This window comes from Lissotriton vulgaris, chromosome 7 (assembly GCF_964263255.1).
Source record: "Lissotriton vulgaris chromosome 7, aLisVul1.2, whole genome shotgun sequence".
Taxonomy (NCBI): Eukaryota; Metazoa; Chordata; class Amphibia; order Caudata; family Salamandridae; genus Lissotriton; species Lissotriton vulgaris.
In genome coordinates this window covers 307,946,074-307,962,950 of record NC_141695.1, presented here as the reverse complement: position 1 = coordinate 307,962,950, position 16,877 = coordinate 307,946,074, and the positions used below count along the sequence as shown (strand labels likewise).

Here is a 16,877-nt window from a genome sequence, read left to right as displayed (position 1 = left end):
AGCTGTTGAACAGTAGTCAAAAGGTTGAGCGTGCCTCAGGTCATGTGCCCATGTCAGCGATCATTGTAGGGGATGTCCCTAAACAATCTATTCACGCAGATGTAAAACTTTACATGTTCTACCTGGTCCTAATGAGGACGGGTCACTCAATCACAAATGGCCATAACCATTGAAGTCTCAGACCTGTGCACTCAACAGATTTGACTCCACCACAAATGATGGGTCCCAACGTGAGTGATGATGTCATGGGTGAATCAGGCACCATGTGTCTGTGATATACAGCACTGCTCCACCCCATTGTTACGTAACACATCACACAAATCTTGTAATGAGCATTCAATATGGACTACATGTACCATAATGCAAAGTAGGAGAAAATAAAACTGGGGTTTGATGTTGTGTCACCCCCACCCCTGTCTGTGCAGAACTTTCATCAAATGATCTGTTCCCCCTTTTGTTACATGCTCATGATTTTAGCCTGCACTGTCATTTCAGGTTTTTCCACAACAGAACTGCAGGATGGCAGAGGATTTGATTAGTGATTGTGGATGGATCAGGATGAATACAAAATGGCTGCCAGCAATTTCCTGTGATGTGTTTCCTGTCTCCCACAATACGTCATACAGGAAATGTTATACACGAGTATAACATTTCCTGTATGAAGTAATGTGTTTCGGGTCAATTTAGGAGATTACGGCCCGAAAACGTAATTTTTGGTTTCGGACCTTAATACGCAGATGCGGACCCGCCGCTCCGGAACCGGCAACTACGTTTTCTGGGCCTAACCTCTGAAAATAACCCGGAACACATCATTTCATACAGGAAATGTTATACAGGAAGTGGAAGACAGGAAATACATCACAGGAAGTTGTTGGAAGCCATTTTGTGTTCATTCTAAGTCATCCTCTCTCATAGATCAGATCCTCTGCCATCCTGCTGCTCTTATTATACTTATTTGCCCCAAAATGGCTGAGGGTTATGAAGAGAAAGCACTCCCTTTCACACAAAAGGAATTAGACATCTTGGTAGAGGGGGTGCTGGCCAAATATCCTCAGCTTTATGGGGACCCTGAATATCAGTTGAGCGCTGCAGCCCGGGCCAGGATATGGGACAACATCGGTGAGCGCTGCAGTGGCTAGGTCATGCCGCAAGCGCTGGGAGGACCTAAAACGCTGGTCCCGGCACAAGGCTTAGGAGCTGATGGGGCAGTCTTCCCAGCACCATGTGCATCGTCCTCGCCTCTCCCCACTGTGCAGGAGGGTCCTGCGAGCAGCTGGGCCGACCCTCCATGCTCAGCTGGAGGAGCATGAGCAGGAGAGACCTGGTAAGTGTCTCTATGCATAATGTGTCTGGGAGTATGATGTGAGTGAAGACAGTACTGTACCACTGTGTGTTCCATGCCTCCAATCACCTATACGATGTCCATGCAGAAGTCATCAAGAATAAAAAGGCACACTGTGGCATATGGACTGTACAGGGCAGAGTGCATTTTGGGAGTTGTAGTTTATTCCTGACAACTGGGTAAATGAGCCACACTTGTGCATTTGTGTTGTAATTTGCTCTGCCAGCACCACTTCCAGTGAAGCAAGGGAATCATAACTGATGTGTGCATTGGATGAGCAATGGTACAGACACTGTCCACTTTGTGCATGGCAGGCCAAACAGTATTGGATGCTGTGACTTGCATTGCATTTGTTGAGTTTGAGTTCTAATTGAGACAGATCATCATGTGCCATGGAGTCAAGACAGACTTTGAGATCCTTGCCTCACTCCTAAGTGTTTCTAAATTTGCAAAATGTGTCCACTGACACACGTCTTACCCTCAGTGGCTTGTATGCCATTTCACATGTACAGGTAGTTGTCACAACGACTCACCATTGGTCACCGGTGTACTGCACTACCTTATCACTCACCAAAACCAATATGTGGCATTGGATTGTCAGATTTTGTGAGGAGACATCAAAAAGCTAGACTCACAATGTAGCAAAACAAATAGCCTAGAGCCATGTGGATGTGTGACCCACATTCGGCATTTGTCTTGTCCCATAAAATGCTATTCAGCAAATGACATTCGTCCAGACGCCAAAGAGCTGCAACTATATATCACTGGGCAATTTTATTTAAATCTGGACTCTCTCTCTATTCACCTTTGGTGGACTGGTTTTGGAACCTGCACATGTAGCAGTCACAGGACACACCAATCACAAGAATGCCAAAGTTGAGGGTTGGCCAATACTGTTGTGTAAGCCACAAATATTCATGTGAGATGTCCATGTCAGATTTAAATCAGGAGATGACAGTGAACATACTCGTAATGTATGCTTGTTAACACTGACAACTGTATAGTGTGGTCAGAGGAAAACAAAGTCTGACCTTTTTGTAATAATCCAAGGAAGAGGTTAGCTTTAAGATGATTTATTGTGCAGCACAGCATCAAGTCCTAGCACAGCAGTGTTCAGGTAACAACTGACAAAGACAGCAGAATGCTGTATGAGGAAAGCTCTGTTGAGAATACAGAACATCATAGGAAACATAACATGGCGCGTGCACTTAAAGGGAAAGGGTTACAGAACAGGTAATACTTCAGCTATACAGAATGTAACACATCTCCCTCATTAAAAGAAAGAACAGAAAACATATTATACAAAATCCTGTAGAGTAGTACGCCTTCTTCTGATGCGCACATCATCTTTGACTCTTGATGCTACAGAGTCAGAAAAAGGACCTGAAACAATTCTTCCATTGGAATTGTCACATTGGACAAGATTACCTTGACATTGAGACTGCAATTCATTTTGTGTTGGACATTTTGCAACTTTACTCAAATTCCAGACCTTGCCATCTTGGGTGATGACAGAAGTACTGAAAACTCTTTACATTTTAATGGGTCTACCATACTTACTCATTCCTTTGCTAACCATAAAAGGTTTCAGAATCCTAACCCAATCACCCACACAAACATTATGCTCCCTTGTCTTCCACCTCTTGTTGTACCACAAAGCTGACTTACTCTGTTTACAACAAACTCTATTCGCAACACTTGGGATATCAACTTCGCCTTCTCCAAAATTTTTACATTTTTCCTTAAACCACCAGGGACAAATGTTAGACGCAGGATCCCTACCTTTAAGTAACTTGAACGGACTAACTTCCGTAGTAGTATGGGGAGTTATGCGATAGGTCTAAAGCTTCTCCTTAAGTACATTCAACCAATTGCCCTTCTCTCTAATGGCGTCAGCAACAAAGCTCATCATGTATGGGTCATGTCCTGAATAAAACAACCACTACATCATGATTTTGCCTACATTCAACAGGCACAGCTGGCCAAGTGGCCGAACAGCAGGACCAGGTCCGGAGCGGGAGGCCATCAGTGCGCAGGCAGCTACAAACTCTTTCGACCAATGAGGAAGAAGAGGATGAGGAGGGACCCTCAACATCTGAAGGCAATGGGATTGTGCCCACCCGGACTGACAAGGAACACGGATCAGGTGCTACAGCCCGGGTGGAGGCTGTGGCCATTGAAGGGGGGGGAGAACCCAACACCTCTGGCCATGGGGTGATGGAGTGCTACTCTTCCCCAGGCTATTCACCTGTGGGTTTGGTCGAGGTGTCCTTGGGGCAGGCCAGTACACAACCTGGGCCTGCCATCTGCCCCTCCCCACCTCCAGTGGCCCCATTCCATCGGGGACTCCAGCTGCATCCCCTGCAACCAGTCCCCCCCATCGTAGCTGCCTGCTCGACCACAACATCGCCTCCGGACCTGAGGTACCACATCCCTCCACTCCCAACCAGGCCCCTCCCTGTGTTGTTCCTCCTGTGGCTGTCCCAGAGGACTTGAGGTGGATGTGTGGGGGTCAGCCAGACATGTCCGCTCGCATCACGCTACAGATGTGTCTGGAGATGTGCATGATGCGAGCGGAGCTTGTCGCAACTCTGGCCACCCTCATCACCAGCGTCAATTCCGAAGCCACAGCCATGTCGTCTGTTGTTTCCCAACTCCCTTCCCATACCACCGTCAGTGTCTCCCCCTGTCCGTTGGCCCACACTATTTCCCCCGTACCCCTCCTGTGTCATGAACCCATGTGGTGCCTGTTCCTGCACTGACCAACCGTGTGCCTGCATCAGACTCGGAGGATCTGGACATTGCGGTGTTAGAAGATGACCATAAGGACACTTGACTTTTTGACTGATGCATCTTTGTGGACAAAAAATTATTTTCCCCTTGTAAATAAACTGGTTTCCCTGACGCTCCCTGATTTGTTATATTTTTGTTGCCCAACCCCAATCCAAGGTACCCTCTTCATCTGCATTAAGATTATCATTTGTTTTCCTTTCTCCCTCCCAAACGGACGGTTGTTCTAATGATCTAACATGAATATGTTTAAGGAATCCTACTTACTTTAACTTGTTTGACTTCATTGTGAATGTCTGGTACAGAAAATGGACACTTATCTAGTGAGTTATCTATATTGCACATTATGGGTTATTGCAATAATGGGTTACACTTGTAACTGTGTCACACACACACACATACCTCCTTACATCTCCAGGTCACCTACATCTCGTTATACAGGTCATAATATACAAAAAAATCTTCCTACGGAAGATCTTTACTTTTTCTGTACACATATTCAGTGGTCAATCTAATTTTGGGATGTTGTCAATGGCATCGTCCTTGCGACATCGCAATTTCAGATGTGATGATCGCTGTGAGGGATCAGGTCTGGCTTTTCGCCTATGTGTATGTGGATGTTGTCCATGTACCTGTACAGGGTGACCTACATGTATAGGAGCCAATGGTGTATGCACAGTTGGTGCTTGTGCCTGGAAAGGAGGTGGTTGTACAGATGGTGGCAGTGCCTGTATAGGGGTTCCTGGTGGTTGTGCAGGTGGTGAGAGTGTCTGTACAGGGGTTGCTGGTGGTTGTGTAGGTGTTCGGAGTGCCTGTGCAGGGGTTACTGGTGGTTGTGCAGGTGGTCGGAGTGCCGTTACGGGGGTTGCTGGTGGTTGTGCAGGTGGTGGGATTGCCTGTTCAGGGCACCGGTGTGGATGTGCACCTCAGCTGTGGTCCTGGGCAGTTGGTGGTACAGGTGTGTGGATGTGCTGTCCTGCAGGCAGATATGATGGCTCCCCTCCCTCCGTTGACCGTGAAGGGAGACTTTGGATCACTTTCAACATGCCTTCCATCATCTTCATGGCCAAGGTATGGTGTCTTGCGCTCTCTTCCCTTTGGATGGATATCATGTCTCTCATATTCCTGGACATGTCCTGCCAAGTTCTTTCCATACTATCCAAAACATGGCTCAGTCTGTCCACCACCTGAGTGAATTGGACCATGTCCTGCAGGGACTCAGACATGTCTGACAGGGTAGCCCCTATGGCACGAATGTCCTGCCTCACATTTGTTTGCTATTGGAAGAAGGCTTGCTCCCTCTGGCCACCATAGCCAGGAGCAGGCCCCCCTGCAGGTGTCTGCCTTCGATGGGACCAGCAGGTCCAACAGTAGGGCGGGGTTGGCAGATGGAAGTCTGTGCGCTGGAAAATGGTGCCCAGGGTATACCTGCCCAACAACAGGGTTGGACTTTCCCCAGATGGTGGAGAGGATGCCAGGGATACACTGTATAGTGAAGAGCGTGTAGGGGTACCACCATGTCGGTCCTGGACGTGAGGGCTGTGAGAGAGTGATGTCTGTGTTGGGTGGCGTGAGTTCCGTGGCTGGTTCGCCCTATGCTGGGGACAGGCAATTATTTGTTTTGGAGGAGGCTGACGGACGTTGCTGGGAGGAGGATGTGAGGCCGTGAATGATATTGGCGATGTGGTACGATTGCTGTTAATGGCAACCGAATTGTCATCCTCGGAGTGGATGGACATATAATCGACATCCTCTTCCAAGTCTTCGTCCTTAGTGACTTCCTCCTCCCCTTGCACAGTAATTGCTGCCGACATAACTGCCTGGAGGATCAGTGGATTTTCCCCTCTGTTTGCCCGCCGGCCCACACTTGTAGGTCCGTCATCCTCATTCTCTTCCTCTTCATCCCCTGGAACACAGAGGTTGCAACTGTGTTAGTGATTGACCTGGTATTAGATGTGGTGCGACTCAATGGTTGGATTAACTGCACTTTTCATCAACAGATGAGGATCATGTGACCTGGTTAGTGTACCACCACAATTGACAGCTCACACCATAGCACTGAGATGTTAAACTGAGATGTACATTATACAAGCAAACTCACCAACTCCAGCCACAACTTTCTGTTACTTCACAATCACCCCTGTTCTCAAATGCTGAACCTGTCTGCTCATTGATGTTGTTGACATGGCTGTCCACGATCCAGCAGCTGTATAGGGCAGTGACGACATTCTCAATGATCAGCATTACCAATTTACAAACAGGCACATGTGACACCTATAATATGCATGTCACTTTGTAAACAACAACTGCTGATTCCATACAGAAGGGGATCTTGATCTCTGTCATGGTTTAGTAATCTAAGCTAGTGACACGTTATGCCTGAATTACATGATGGACAGGTGCAAGAGGGTTTCACTGCTGCAGCCAGGATGTCATGCATTCCCCTGGATGGTGTACGCTGCACTGGTGTCATCCTGTCAGCAGCGGTGATGAGACATAGATGTTCATACTTCAGTACAACAGATGGTAGCTATGAGCTAACATGTCATTCTCAATAACCATTGACTGGATAATCCAAGACAATGTGCGGCATGTTTCCCTCATGGACTTTACATGTGGGCCCCTGCTCACATGCAGTAGTTGCCAGCTGTTACCTCTACGCAGCACTGACATCAATACATTACACATCAACAGACAAACTTGTATGAAAAGGTTACTGAAATTTCAAGGAAGGGTATCAATGACCCGGACTACTTCGCTTTACACTGATTTCACATTCACCATTAAGACCAACAGGTTTCAGGAGTGTAATGTTGTCTGTTGACAAGTCAAAAGGTGTTCATGTGTGAGATGTGCAATAGTCGGGTACATAATGTTGATCATTTGTGCTTCCCACCCTTGAAGTCTCAAAGCTCATTTTTGACTGAATGAGCACAGATTTCTTATGTCCATCCTTTGAGTGCCTCCGTTTGCATACCCTAATTCCAACATCATGGTAGTATTTAGCTGACAACGGATGATGTCTTGTACAGCAGACATCCTAACCTCATATGACAACCACTCACCTATATGTAAATACAGTAGAAGAGGAGGTAAGCAGAATGCAATATTTGGTAATGATCCCACATTGCAGCTAAGATGAGAAGCTTTGATGCTTTCCCCCTTCAGTGGACTAGCTTGTTGCTTTTCAGCCAAGTGATTTGAAAATGTAACTGCATGGAGATCCAGCTTAGCATCCCATACACCCATCTCAAAGGTACACAACTGACATCAGTGTGAGCCTCATCCATACCAATTTCAATATGATTTTCCAATAGATAATTTGCTAGGGAGTTTTCATATCATTGAATTGCAAGCCAGTTGTGTTATGGACACTTCAAATGACACATTGTACTATTTTACATCCATTCTGCACTCACTTGGCATACATTTTGTGTCATCCTTTCATTAGCCACCAAAGTCTGATCTGGTATGTGATTAAATGCCATATGTGAGCATATTGTGATGCAGGACAACAGTGTTGTACAACACATACAACATATGGTGGAGATCAAAGGCACATTTAATGAGCATTCAGGTACATTATGTTTGGGTTTACTCACCATGGCCCAGCACCGACCCAGTGTGTGGTCCCGGAACAGATGTCACAGCCAACCTTGTAGCAGGAGTCAGTGTGTGTCTCTGATTCTGGGAGGACCTCATTGTACCTACAAAGGATAAGCACAAGCAGTTGTGGGCACCACCATTGCAGAAGTGTGTGTCACTTAATATCATGAGTGATCCCATATATAACTTATAGTGGGCTCACTACCTTGAAGCGACGTATATCAGAATGACATGACTCTGAATCCTGGAATAAGGTCCACTTTCGTGTTTTGTTGATGGCCAACAAACAAGCCATACAATGTGAGAAGTACATGACCAGCTGGGTGGACTGGGGATTTCATGTATAGCGAACACATTCTGAGTTGGACAGTGGATCCATTGTCATTACTACTGACAATGGTAGCTCACTTCTTGTTCCTCGTTGTCGTATTTGTTAACACTTGAATTCTTGATGATTCTGATCTGACCTGGTCAGACGCGGTCGCTCCCTCATCCCGCCGCGTGGCCCTCCCCGAGTGTGCCCGGCCTCCTCCTGCTGCCGCTGAGCCCTGCCCCTGCCTCTGGACCCTGCCTGCCCTCGGTACCTGCTCGTGCTAGGCACCTGTATCGCCGCCCCTTTTCTCTGCCGCTTGGCTTCTCGTTCCGCCGTCCTGTGCACTTGTGGTATTTTATTTGTTTTACTGTGAAGTTCCTGTTCTGTATTTTCCTGATTTCTGCTAGCTTATTGTGCCGCTTGTCCCCTGCCCCACCCCGCTCCCTGCCGCTGCTCCCCCGCGGCCCCACCCATGCTCCCTCCAGCATCACTGCACCGCTGCCCCCCCCTCCCGCCACCCCGCTCCCGCCTCCCAGCTGCTCCTCCCTCGCCCCTCCCCTCCCCACTCTCCATTTATGGCAGAGTGCACGCGTACACGCAGCGGGCGCGCCGAAGGCTCGCCAAAGGCAAGCTCGTCTACGCCCGTCCGTGCCTGGACCGTGCCCAGCGCCAGAACCCCTGGCCCCCGCAGATACCAGCCCACCTGCCGGACCTACGACGCCGCCTCCCTCAACGCACTCAACACCGGCCGGAGCCCAGGCTGCCACCGAGCCACCCCAGGACGCACCCACGGACCCTTCACCTGCCAAGCATGCAAGTTCTCCTGCACCCGGACCTGCACTACACCCGCCAGGCCAACCCCCAGCAGCAACCACCTGAAGTGCATCCTGCTCAACACCCGCTCAGTCCACAGACACGCCGTAGAACTCTGGAACCTCCTCGACTCCACATCCCCAGAGGTCGCCTTCCTCACGGAAACATGGATGAACGCCTCCTCAGCGCCCGACATCGCCATCGCCATCCCGGACGGATACAAGATCACCCGGAGGGACCGCATCAACCAGACTGGAGGAGGCATCGCCATCGTCCACAAGAACACCATCCGCATCACGACCAACTCCGACGACACCCTCACAGCCGCCGAACACCTGCACTTCCAGATACACACCGACCCCAAGACCACCCTCAGAGGCACCCTCATCTACAGACCCCCGGGACCACGCACACAATTCAGCAAAGACATCGCAGACTTCATCAGCCCGCACGCCCTCCCCTCCGCTGACTACATCCTCCTAGGGGACCTCAACCCCTGCTGGACAACCTCAACAACCTCGGACTCAAGCAACTGGTGAACACCCCCACCCACTATGCCGGACACACGCTTGACCCCGTCTTCTCCTCCAGCAAAGACATCTCCTTCAGCCACGACGGACCACAGCTGCGTCCACTTCACCTTTAGCAGGACCATGCTCCACCACCACCCGCAACAGACTCCCCGCAGAAGCTGGAGCAAGATCACAGCCGACCAGCTCGCAACATCCCTGAGCCAGAACCCTCCCGCCAGCTCAGCGAACCCCAACCAAGCTGCCAACAACCTCACAAGGTGGATCAGCAACTGTGCAGACGACCTCACTCCACTGAAGACCCCCCCGTCAGACCCGGCAACAAGAAAGCATCCTGGTTCACCGACGAACTCAAGAGCTCGAAGAAGAACTGCTGTACCCTCGAGAAAGCCTGCTGCAGAGACCCGACACCATACAACATGACCACCCTAAAGCTCGCCACATGAAAACACCATCAGCTGATCCACACCACCAAGAAAACCGCATTCAAGGAACGACTAGAAAACAATGCCCACAACAGCAAAGAACTCTTCAACATCGTCAAAGAGCTCTCGAACCCTAGCGCCGGAAACAACGACATCACCCCCTCGGAAGACCTCTGCAACTCGCTCGCCTCGTTCTTCCACAGCAAGATCGCAGACATACACAACAGTTTCAGCACACAGCCGACGCCCCCCACCACCACCCTCCGCGCCTGGGCACTAGTCAACACCGAAGACGTCATCCGCACAATGAACTCCATCCACTCCGGATCACCTACCGACCCCTGCCCTCACCACGTCTTCAACAAGGCCGACTCCATCATCGCACCCCATCTCCGAGATATCACCAACGCCTCCTTCAACACCGCCACCTTCCCAGAGAGCTGGAAGCACCCCGAACTCAGCGCCCTACTGAAGAAACCATCAGCGGACCCCACCGACCTCAAGAACTACCTCCCCATCTCGCTCCTGCCGTTTCCTGCCAAAGTCATCGAGAAGACAGTCAACAGACAGCTGGCCGCCTTCCTTTAGACGAATGGATCCCTCGACCACTCACAGTCCGGCTTCTGGGCCAACCACAGCACTGAGATCGCCCTCATCGCAGCCACCGACGACATCCAATCCCTGCTCGACAACGGGGAAACGGCAGCCCTCATCCTCCTGGACCTCTCCGTGGCGTTCGACACGGTCTGCCACCGCACCCTTGTACAGCGCCTGCACAACATCGGAATCCAGGAGAAGGCACTGGAGTGGATCATCTCCTTCCTCGCCGGAAGAACCCAGAGAGTCTGTCTCCCCGTTCAGATCAGAGGCCACCGAAGTCATCTGCGGCGTACCTCAAGGATCCTCACTCAGCCCCACGCTGTTCAACATCTACATGAGCCCCCTCGCGGCCATCGCACGCCAACACAACCTCATCATCATCTCCTACGCCGACCACACCCAGCTGATCCTCTCCCTCACCAACGACCCAGCCACCGCCAAAGCCAACCTACACGAAGGGATGAAAGACGTAGCCGAGTGGATGACGAACAGCCACCTAAAACTGAACTCAGAAAAGACGGAAGTCCTCATCCTGGGATCATCACCGTCCGCCTGGGACGACTCCTGGTGGCCCCCTGCCCTCTGTAACGCACCCAAACCAACGGACCATGCACGAAACCTGGCCTTCATCCTGGACTCCTCCCTCTCGATGACCAGACAAGTCAACGCCGTCTCCTCGTCCTACTTCAACATCCTACGCATGCTACGTAAGATCTTCCGGTGGATCCCCACCGAAACCAGGAAGACGGTCACCCAGGCCCTCGTCACCAGCCGACTGGACTACAGGAACACCCTTTACGCCGGAACCACTGCCAAACTCCAGCAAAGACTCCAGCGCATCCAGGACGCCTCAGCACGACTCTTCATGGACATCCCCCGACACAGCCACATCTCTGGACACCTGAGAGACCTGCACTGGCTCCCTGTCAGCAAAAGAATCATGTTCCGGCTCCTCACCCACGCACACAAAGCCCTCCACAACCAAGGCCCCAGATACCTCAACGACCGCCTGACCTTCTACACTCCCACCCGCCAGCTACGATCGACCACCTAAGCCCTAGCCGCCGTTCCGCGCATCCGAAGAGCCACAAGGGGAGGAAGATCCTTCTCCTACCTGGCTGCCAAGACGTGGAACTCCCTCCCCATCCACCTCCGCCTGACCCAAGACCACCTCTCCTTCAGGAAGCAACTCCCGACCTGGCTTTTCGAGCAGTAGAGGACCACCCAAGCGCCTTGAGCCCCTCCGGGTGAGTACCGCGCTATATAAATGCTTTGATTGATTGATTGATTGATTATGTCTACAGACACTATTACAATATAGTGGGGACACCCTTTTGACTTGTTGTGGCACTCGATGGCAGGATTGAATTCCCAGGTCTGGGACTGTTGGTGGAATACATATTATGTTCACCAATTACAAAGGTATGATGAGCCAAGACATATTATATTTTATCTTTCGCTATTCACATATGTCATTTGCTAAAGATGAATGTCCATTGTCAAATCTAATAGTTGTTAAGCTAGTTTTTCATCTCTGGTTACCTTTCACATTCAGGCACTATGTGTCCCTCTGTTTTCTCCTGACAATGTATGCCTTTTGACCATCTCCTGACCAGTTTGACTTACCAGTTTGTGAGGGTGGTATGCCTTGCTCTGGACGATGTTGTTTCCTCCCAGAAGATGCAGGGACCTCTGCTACTGCGTTTGTCAGTGCTCTGGCTGAAAATGTCAATAGGTGAGAAGAGAGAAAAGTAACCAAATGGGAAATGTACATTTGGAACTTTTCAGGCATTACCCCATATCTTCTGCATGCTAACAGTGTTGTGAAGTTCTGCAGCAGTCGGAGCAGGTGGGTGCAGTGGGGCGTTGGGGATGTAATGGTGTGGCAGGGTGGGAAATGAACAACTGAATATGTGAATGACATACTTTGATCTGAGGATTCTCTCAACTCCTGCTCTGTGATTTTTGCTGGCACAGGGTGTTACATCTTGGATAATTAGTGGCAGATTTACAGGCCCCCTGCTAGATATTTAAGCCGCCGTTGCGTCACTTCTGCGACACAGCAGTGGCGGAAACCATGTGCCACGTTGTGACTTAGTTACAACGTGACGCATCTAGGGAGATGCGTCACTTTGTGTACCCTTGCACAACATTAGACCTGCGTCAGGTTTAATGTATTGCAAGCAGGGTGGGCATTCCTTTGTGAAATGCCTCACGAAAGTGATGCAGTGAAATGTACAAGATTACACGGAGTAACTTTTCATAGGCCGCTGCGACGAAACCTTACGCATGCTTGAAGCAGACGTAAGGAGTGGCGCAGCATGTTAGGTATGGGCGGTCCATGAACATTGTTGGAGTTGCATTGCACTGGCGACACAACTCTAGAAAAGTGCCGCCCTCTGCCCATCAGAAGAGACACACATCTGTCTACCCCTGTGCCACGGTGCGCAGCATTGGTAATGCGAAGCATCCGTGGTGGTGCAAGGGTAGAATTGCCTGTCGCATTGGTGCTGGCTGCCCCCTTCTATTGTCCCAATTCATTTGTCATTTGATTTCCATATGCTCCGCAACCCCTTACATTTTTGACTGACTCAGACACATCTGGAGGAGTGGAAAGGGCACTTTGTCAAGTGCTACTTAGCAGGGTTAGGTATATATGTCATCAGTACTGTGCCCATGTTTTCAATAGTGGGAAAGGGATCTGCCGTTTCTTTTACAAAGGATTCTGGGACTTGTGCAACATACAGGGTAACACATGAGTCTCTGACTGACTATATTCTTTAATACACTTTGTACAACTTCCTTACTCACAATGCCAGTGCAACACAGACAATCTTTTCATACACTTTTTCTTGTCATCCCATTTACCTGTGTACTGCTTTTATGTGTGGTGCTGCCGGTCTTGCAGTTAGTGTTAATTGACTTCACTGGAGCGTGGTGGGGGATGGTTGGCAACTAAAACGTTCATCAGGCCAAAATGGTGGTATTCCAGCAAAAAATCAGGAGTTCCGGCTAGAAGCGGAAATTCTGGCCCAGAAGCGGAGATTCCGGCCTTAAGCGCAATTCCCACTCCGGATGCGGAAATTCCGACCCGAGTGCGGACGTAAAGTTAGTAGTCGTAAATCCATTCTGTGAATACCAAAAGTAGTAAGTTGATTCTGTGAATACCAAAAGTAGTACGTTCATTCTGTGAATACCAAAATGGTAGTAAGTTTGGGATTTTGTTTTAAGTTCATTCAGAGAATACCAAAATGGTAGTAAGTTTAGGATTTTGTCTTAAGTTCATTCAGAGAATACCAAAATGGTAGTAAGTTTAGAATTGTGTCTAAGTTCATTTTGTCAATCGGGCCCCTAGTTCCCAAATTCCATTAGAGTGTCTCTACTATTTCCAAATTTTCAGGAACTTCTGGGGACAGAACCTACGTTCACATGTTATTTTTTCAGCCTCCATGTACACATCCAGGTCTTAGCGCCATTTAAGTATGGTTGGCATGGTTTGTGCGGCCCACTTTCGTGCAGGATCTTTTTTTGCCAACAGTTAGGGATAGCATACAAGACATAGGCTTGAATCTAAGTCAGTCAACGTCACTCGGTATCCCTAGTATAAACAATTGCGGCAGCAATGAAATGTCACAAATCAATATTTGACTGAGCATCCCGAATATTAACTGCCAATATTCCTACAGCTTGTTGCATCCTCACACCGCATGAAGAAATGTAGCCTCCTCCCCATACATTTCAAATAGTTGGACGACTGGGCCCTCCCATTTTGCACTGGCAACTTCTGTACAGTCTGTGTACAGAATCAGGTGCAGACATGACTTGATTGCTACCTCCCTTGGTGCCATTTGGGCTGCCTTGCCAATCAACATCTTCCATTGCTCCTACATCTGCCTCCCATTTATTCCTCAATTTCTGCAGCCCATTCACCATACTATTAATGAAGGTTCTATACGTAGCAGAAATAGCCCCCATCCAAAGCTCTTAAAACAGTACTCTGTCTTCCACTGGAGCACATTCTAGAACCTCATCCCATTTCAGGCCTTATGCCCGTAGTGAATAATATATATGTGTACATTTAACCCGAGTGTCCAGCAATGCTGAAAAATTCTGTTTTGTCTCCGGCGAGTTCCACCAGGCCTGACATGGCCATCGAGATGCCTATAGTTACTGATCATTTAATGAATACACCGGCTGGTGATCCCCTTGATGAAACAGGGTATACCTACCCTACAGACTTCTCGATGCCTGATTTGCAAACATCTGCAGTTAACCAGTCACGCTTTTCATTTGGCACTGTTGCATCGAAGTCCCCATCGAAAATTTCGATTTTTGCTGTTTGGTTTAAGAAACACTTTTTAATACCCCCTTGGACTTACATTTGGCTTGTGCTTTTTTCAATTTTTTTGTTCATGTTGATTGGATTTGTGGTGTATTTTTTCCGTTTGGTGAATGGACACTATGGACACTCTGTTAACCCCTTTGCTGCGGGGGTTATTTTTCCTCTGTGCTGGGGTGGAGGGTGGCGCGCACGGCGCCCGCATGCTCATTACGAGCTGAGCTCGTCATGAGGCACGGCGCTCCTGTGCTCATGACGAGCTCAGCTCGTCATGACCACACCCGTTCCCGTGGAACACTCAGCACAGCAGGGGAATTATCCCCGCATGCGAGCGTTCCATGGTTCATGACGAGCTGAGCTGGTAATGAGCACCGGAGCGCCGTGGCTCATGGCGAACTTCAATTCAGTTAATTGATGGAATTTTGGCACCCCACTCCTCATCTCACATCATGAAGAGAGACCGGACTTTTGTTAACATTACAGCTTGGCCTGTTTTAGATGGGATTGTATGGGATGCTGTTAGATTTCAAATTCACAGCCCCACAGAGGTTATTAATGTTCCAAATGTACTACGTGGCTCATTGGGGGATGTAGTCAAACAAAATATACACTCGGATGATTGCGATGTCCAGGCCATAGAGGCTCTGTTTTCTGATTTGAAATATGATGCTACTTTTGATGCTGAAGATTTGTATTTGGATTCAGCCAATTATGCTGATTTATTTTGTTACCAACACTATGGCAATCATTTTCTGCACAAAGCTAACACATTTATGAATGTGGTAAGTTATACACAGTGGGAACATTGTCCATCTCCCATTGAGGGCAGCTCAAAAACTCTTTTGAAAAAGTTTGCATATTTTACTGATTTTGATCAATCTAATCCTGACACATTTTATTTTAAGATGACTGGCAAGTCCTCTTCCGAAGTTAGACTTACCCACACTAAATTGTTATATTCTAAGTCCTTTCTTGACCAAGTAGCAGTTGGGGGCTATGAACTGTGGAAAGATACTGTTGATCTAAAATCTGTTTGGGGTTCTAAAGACTGGCAGGTACAAAGCACTGAGGCTTTACATCGCGCATGTCTCATCCCGGACTATATGTTGTTTTTAAATTTCGACAATTTCACAAACAACCTGCTTTGAATTTGCTACGTCTAAAAAATTAAATGCTCCCTCTACCTGATTTACCCTTCTTGGAATAATCACACTGATTTGTCCCTTAGTGAATTACAGTCTCTGTTGCTGAAATCTTTTAATATTTCCAGTTTTGATTCCCAAGGTTGGTTATTATGGCAAAAAAGTTCTGGCTATATGCAGGTGAGGGTGGATCCCTGTTTTCAAAGTGATCATTCTGTTACTACCTATTCAGTAGGCAAATTATGTCAGAACTGGCTCAAACATTCCACATTAGCGTCAGTTAAAGTGCATCTGTCCAAATTAAATGAATATGTTGATCTGAATGACTTTGTTAAAGGCCCTGTGGGAGGCAGATTGCAAATATGGGTATATGCTGTTTACAATGAAGTTTGAAAACTGTCTCAGATTGTAGCAGCTTCTAGGTTGCGTGAACTAGATCTGGCCAGTTCTTGCAGTGGTTGATAACAGCATTAACACCCTTTCCTCCTGAATTTATACATTGGATAATATTGTGTCATCTGTGGTTGATATTGTACAGGACGAGGTGTCTGTTTTGTACCATGGTCAGAATCAATTGCGCTCCATTATGCAATTTGCTTGGACATTACAGACTCTGAAGGCTGGTAAAGTGCCTTGGGACTACATGAATGCTTCTTCTTTATTTTTACTATTTAATTTGACTGTGAAACAACAATTTATGTCTATGAAAAGTGCTGCATATTCACTTTTGCATGTTGAAAAGTTAGAACCATTGCCTTTTTCTGTTGCCGAATTTAATTCTGCTGTGTGGCTAATTCATGGGTTAATAACGTTGCCTTTCCCCCTTTTCAAATTCGATTTATGTATGAAGTATTATGCCATAGGCAGATTTAAACCTTTAGGCAGTGCTTATCTCCATGAAGCTTGGTCTCTGCCATTTACCTATAGGTGCCTGAGGGAGTGTAAAGAAGTTTATTTGAAAGGTGAAGATTGCACTT

General features: G+C 48.2%; 2 protein-coding genes across 3 annotated transcripts in view; one reads left to right on the top strand and one right to left on the bottom strand.

Moving 5' to 3' along the window:
* SHANK1 (SH3 and multiple ankyrin repeat domains 1) overlaps nt 1-16,877 on the top strand; it is a 1,619,594-nt gene that overhangs the window by 675,493 nt on the left and 927,224 nt on the right. The gene's annotated exons all lie outside the window — the stretch shown is intronic.
* LOC147701436 (uncharacterized) overlaps nt 1-16,877 on the bottom strand; it is a 166,366-nt gene that overhangs the window by 133,879 nt on the left and 15,610 nt on the right. The window contains exons 4-7 of one of the 2 annotated variants that reach the window (XM_086930107.1): nt 12,046-12,138; nt 7,735-7,839; nt 6,234-6,338; nt 2,403-6,038 (exon numbers count right to left, since the gene is read on the bottom strand). In XM_086930107.1, coding sequence (XP_086786233.1) covers nt 6,256-6,338; nt 7,735-7,839; nt 12,046-12,138 — 281 coding nt within the window. In that variant the 3' untranslated portion in view covers nt 2,403-6,038; nt 6,234-6,255. Of the gene's footprint in view, nt 1-2,402; nt 6,039-6,233; nt 6,339-7,734; nt 7,840-12,045; nt 12,139-16,877 lie in introns of those variants that run through there. The other variant, XM_086930108.1, reaches the window with a different exon arrangement.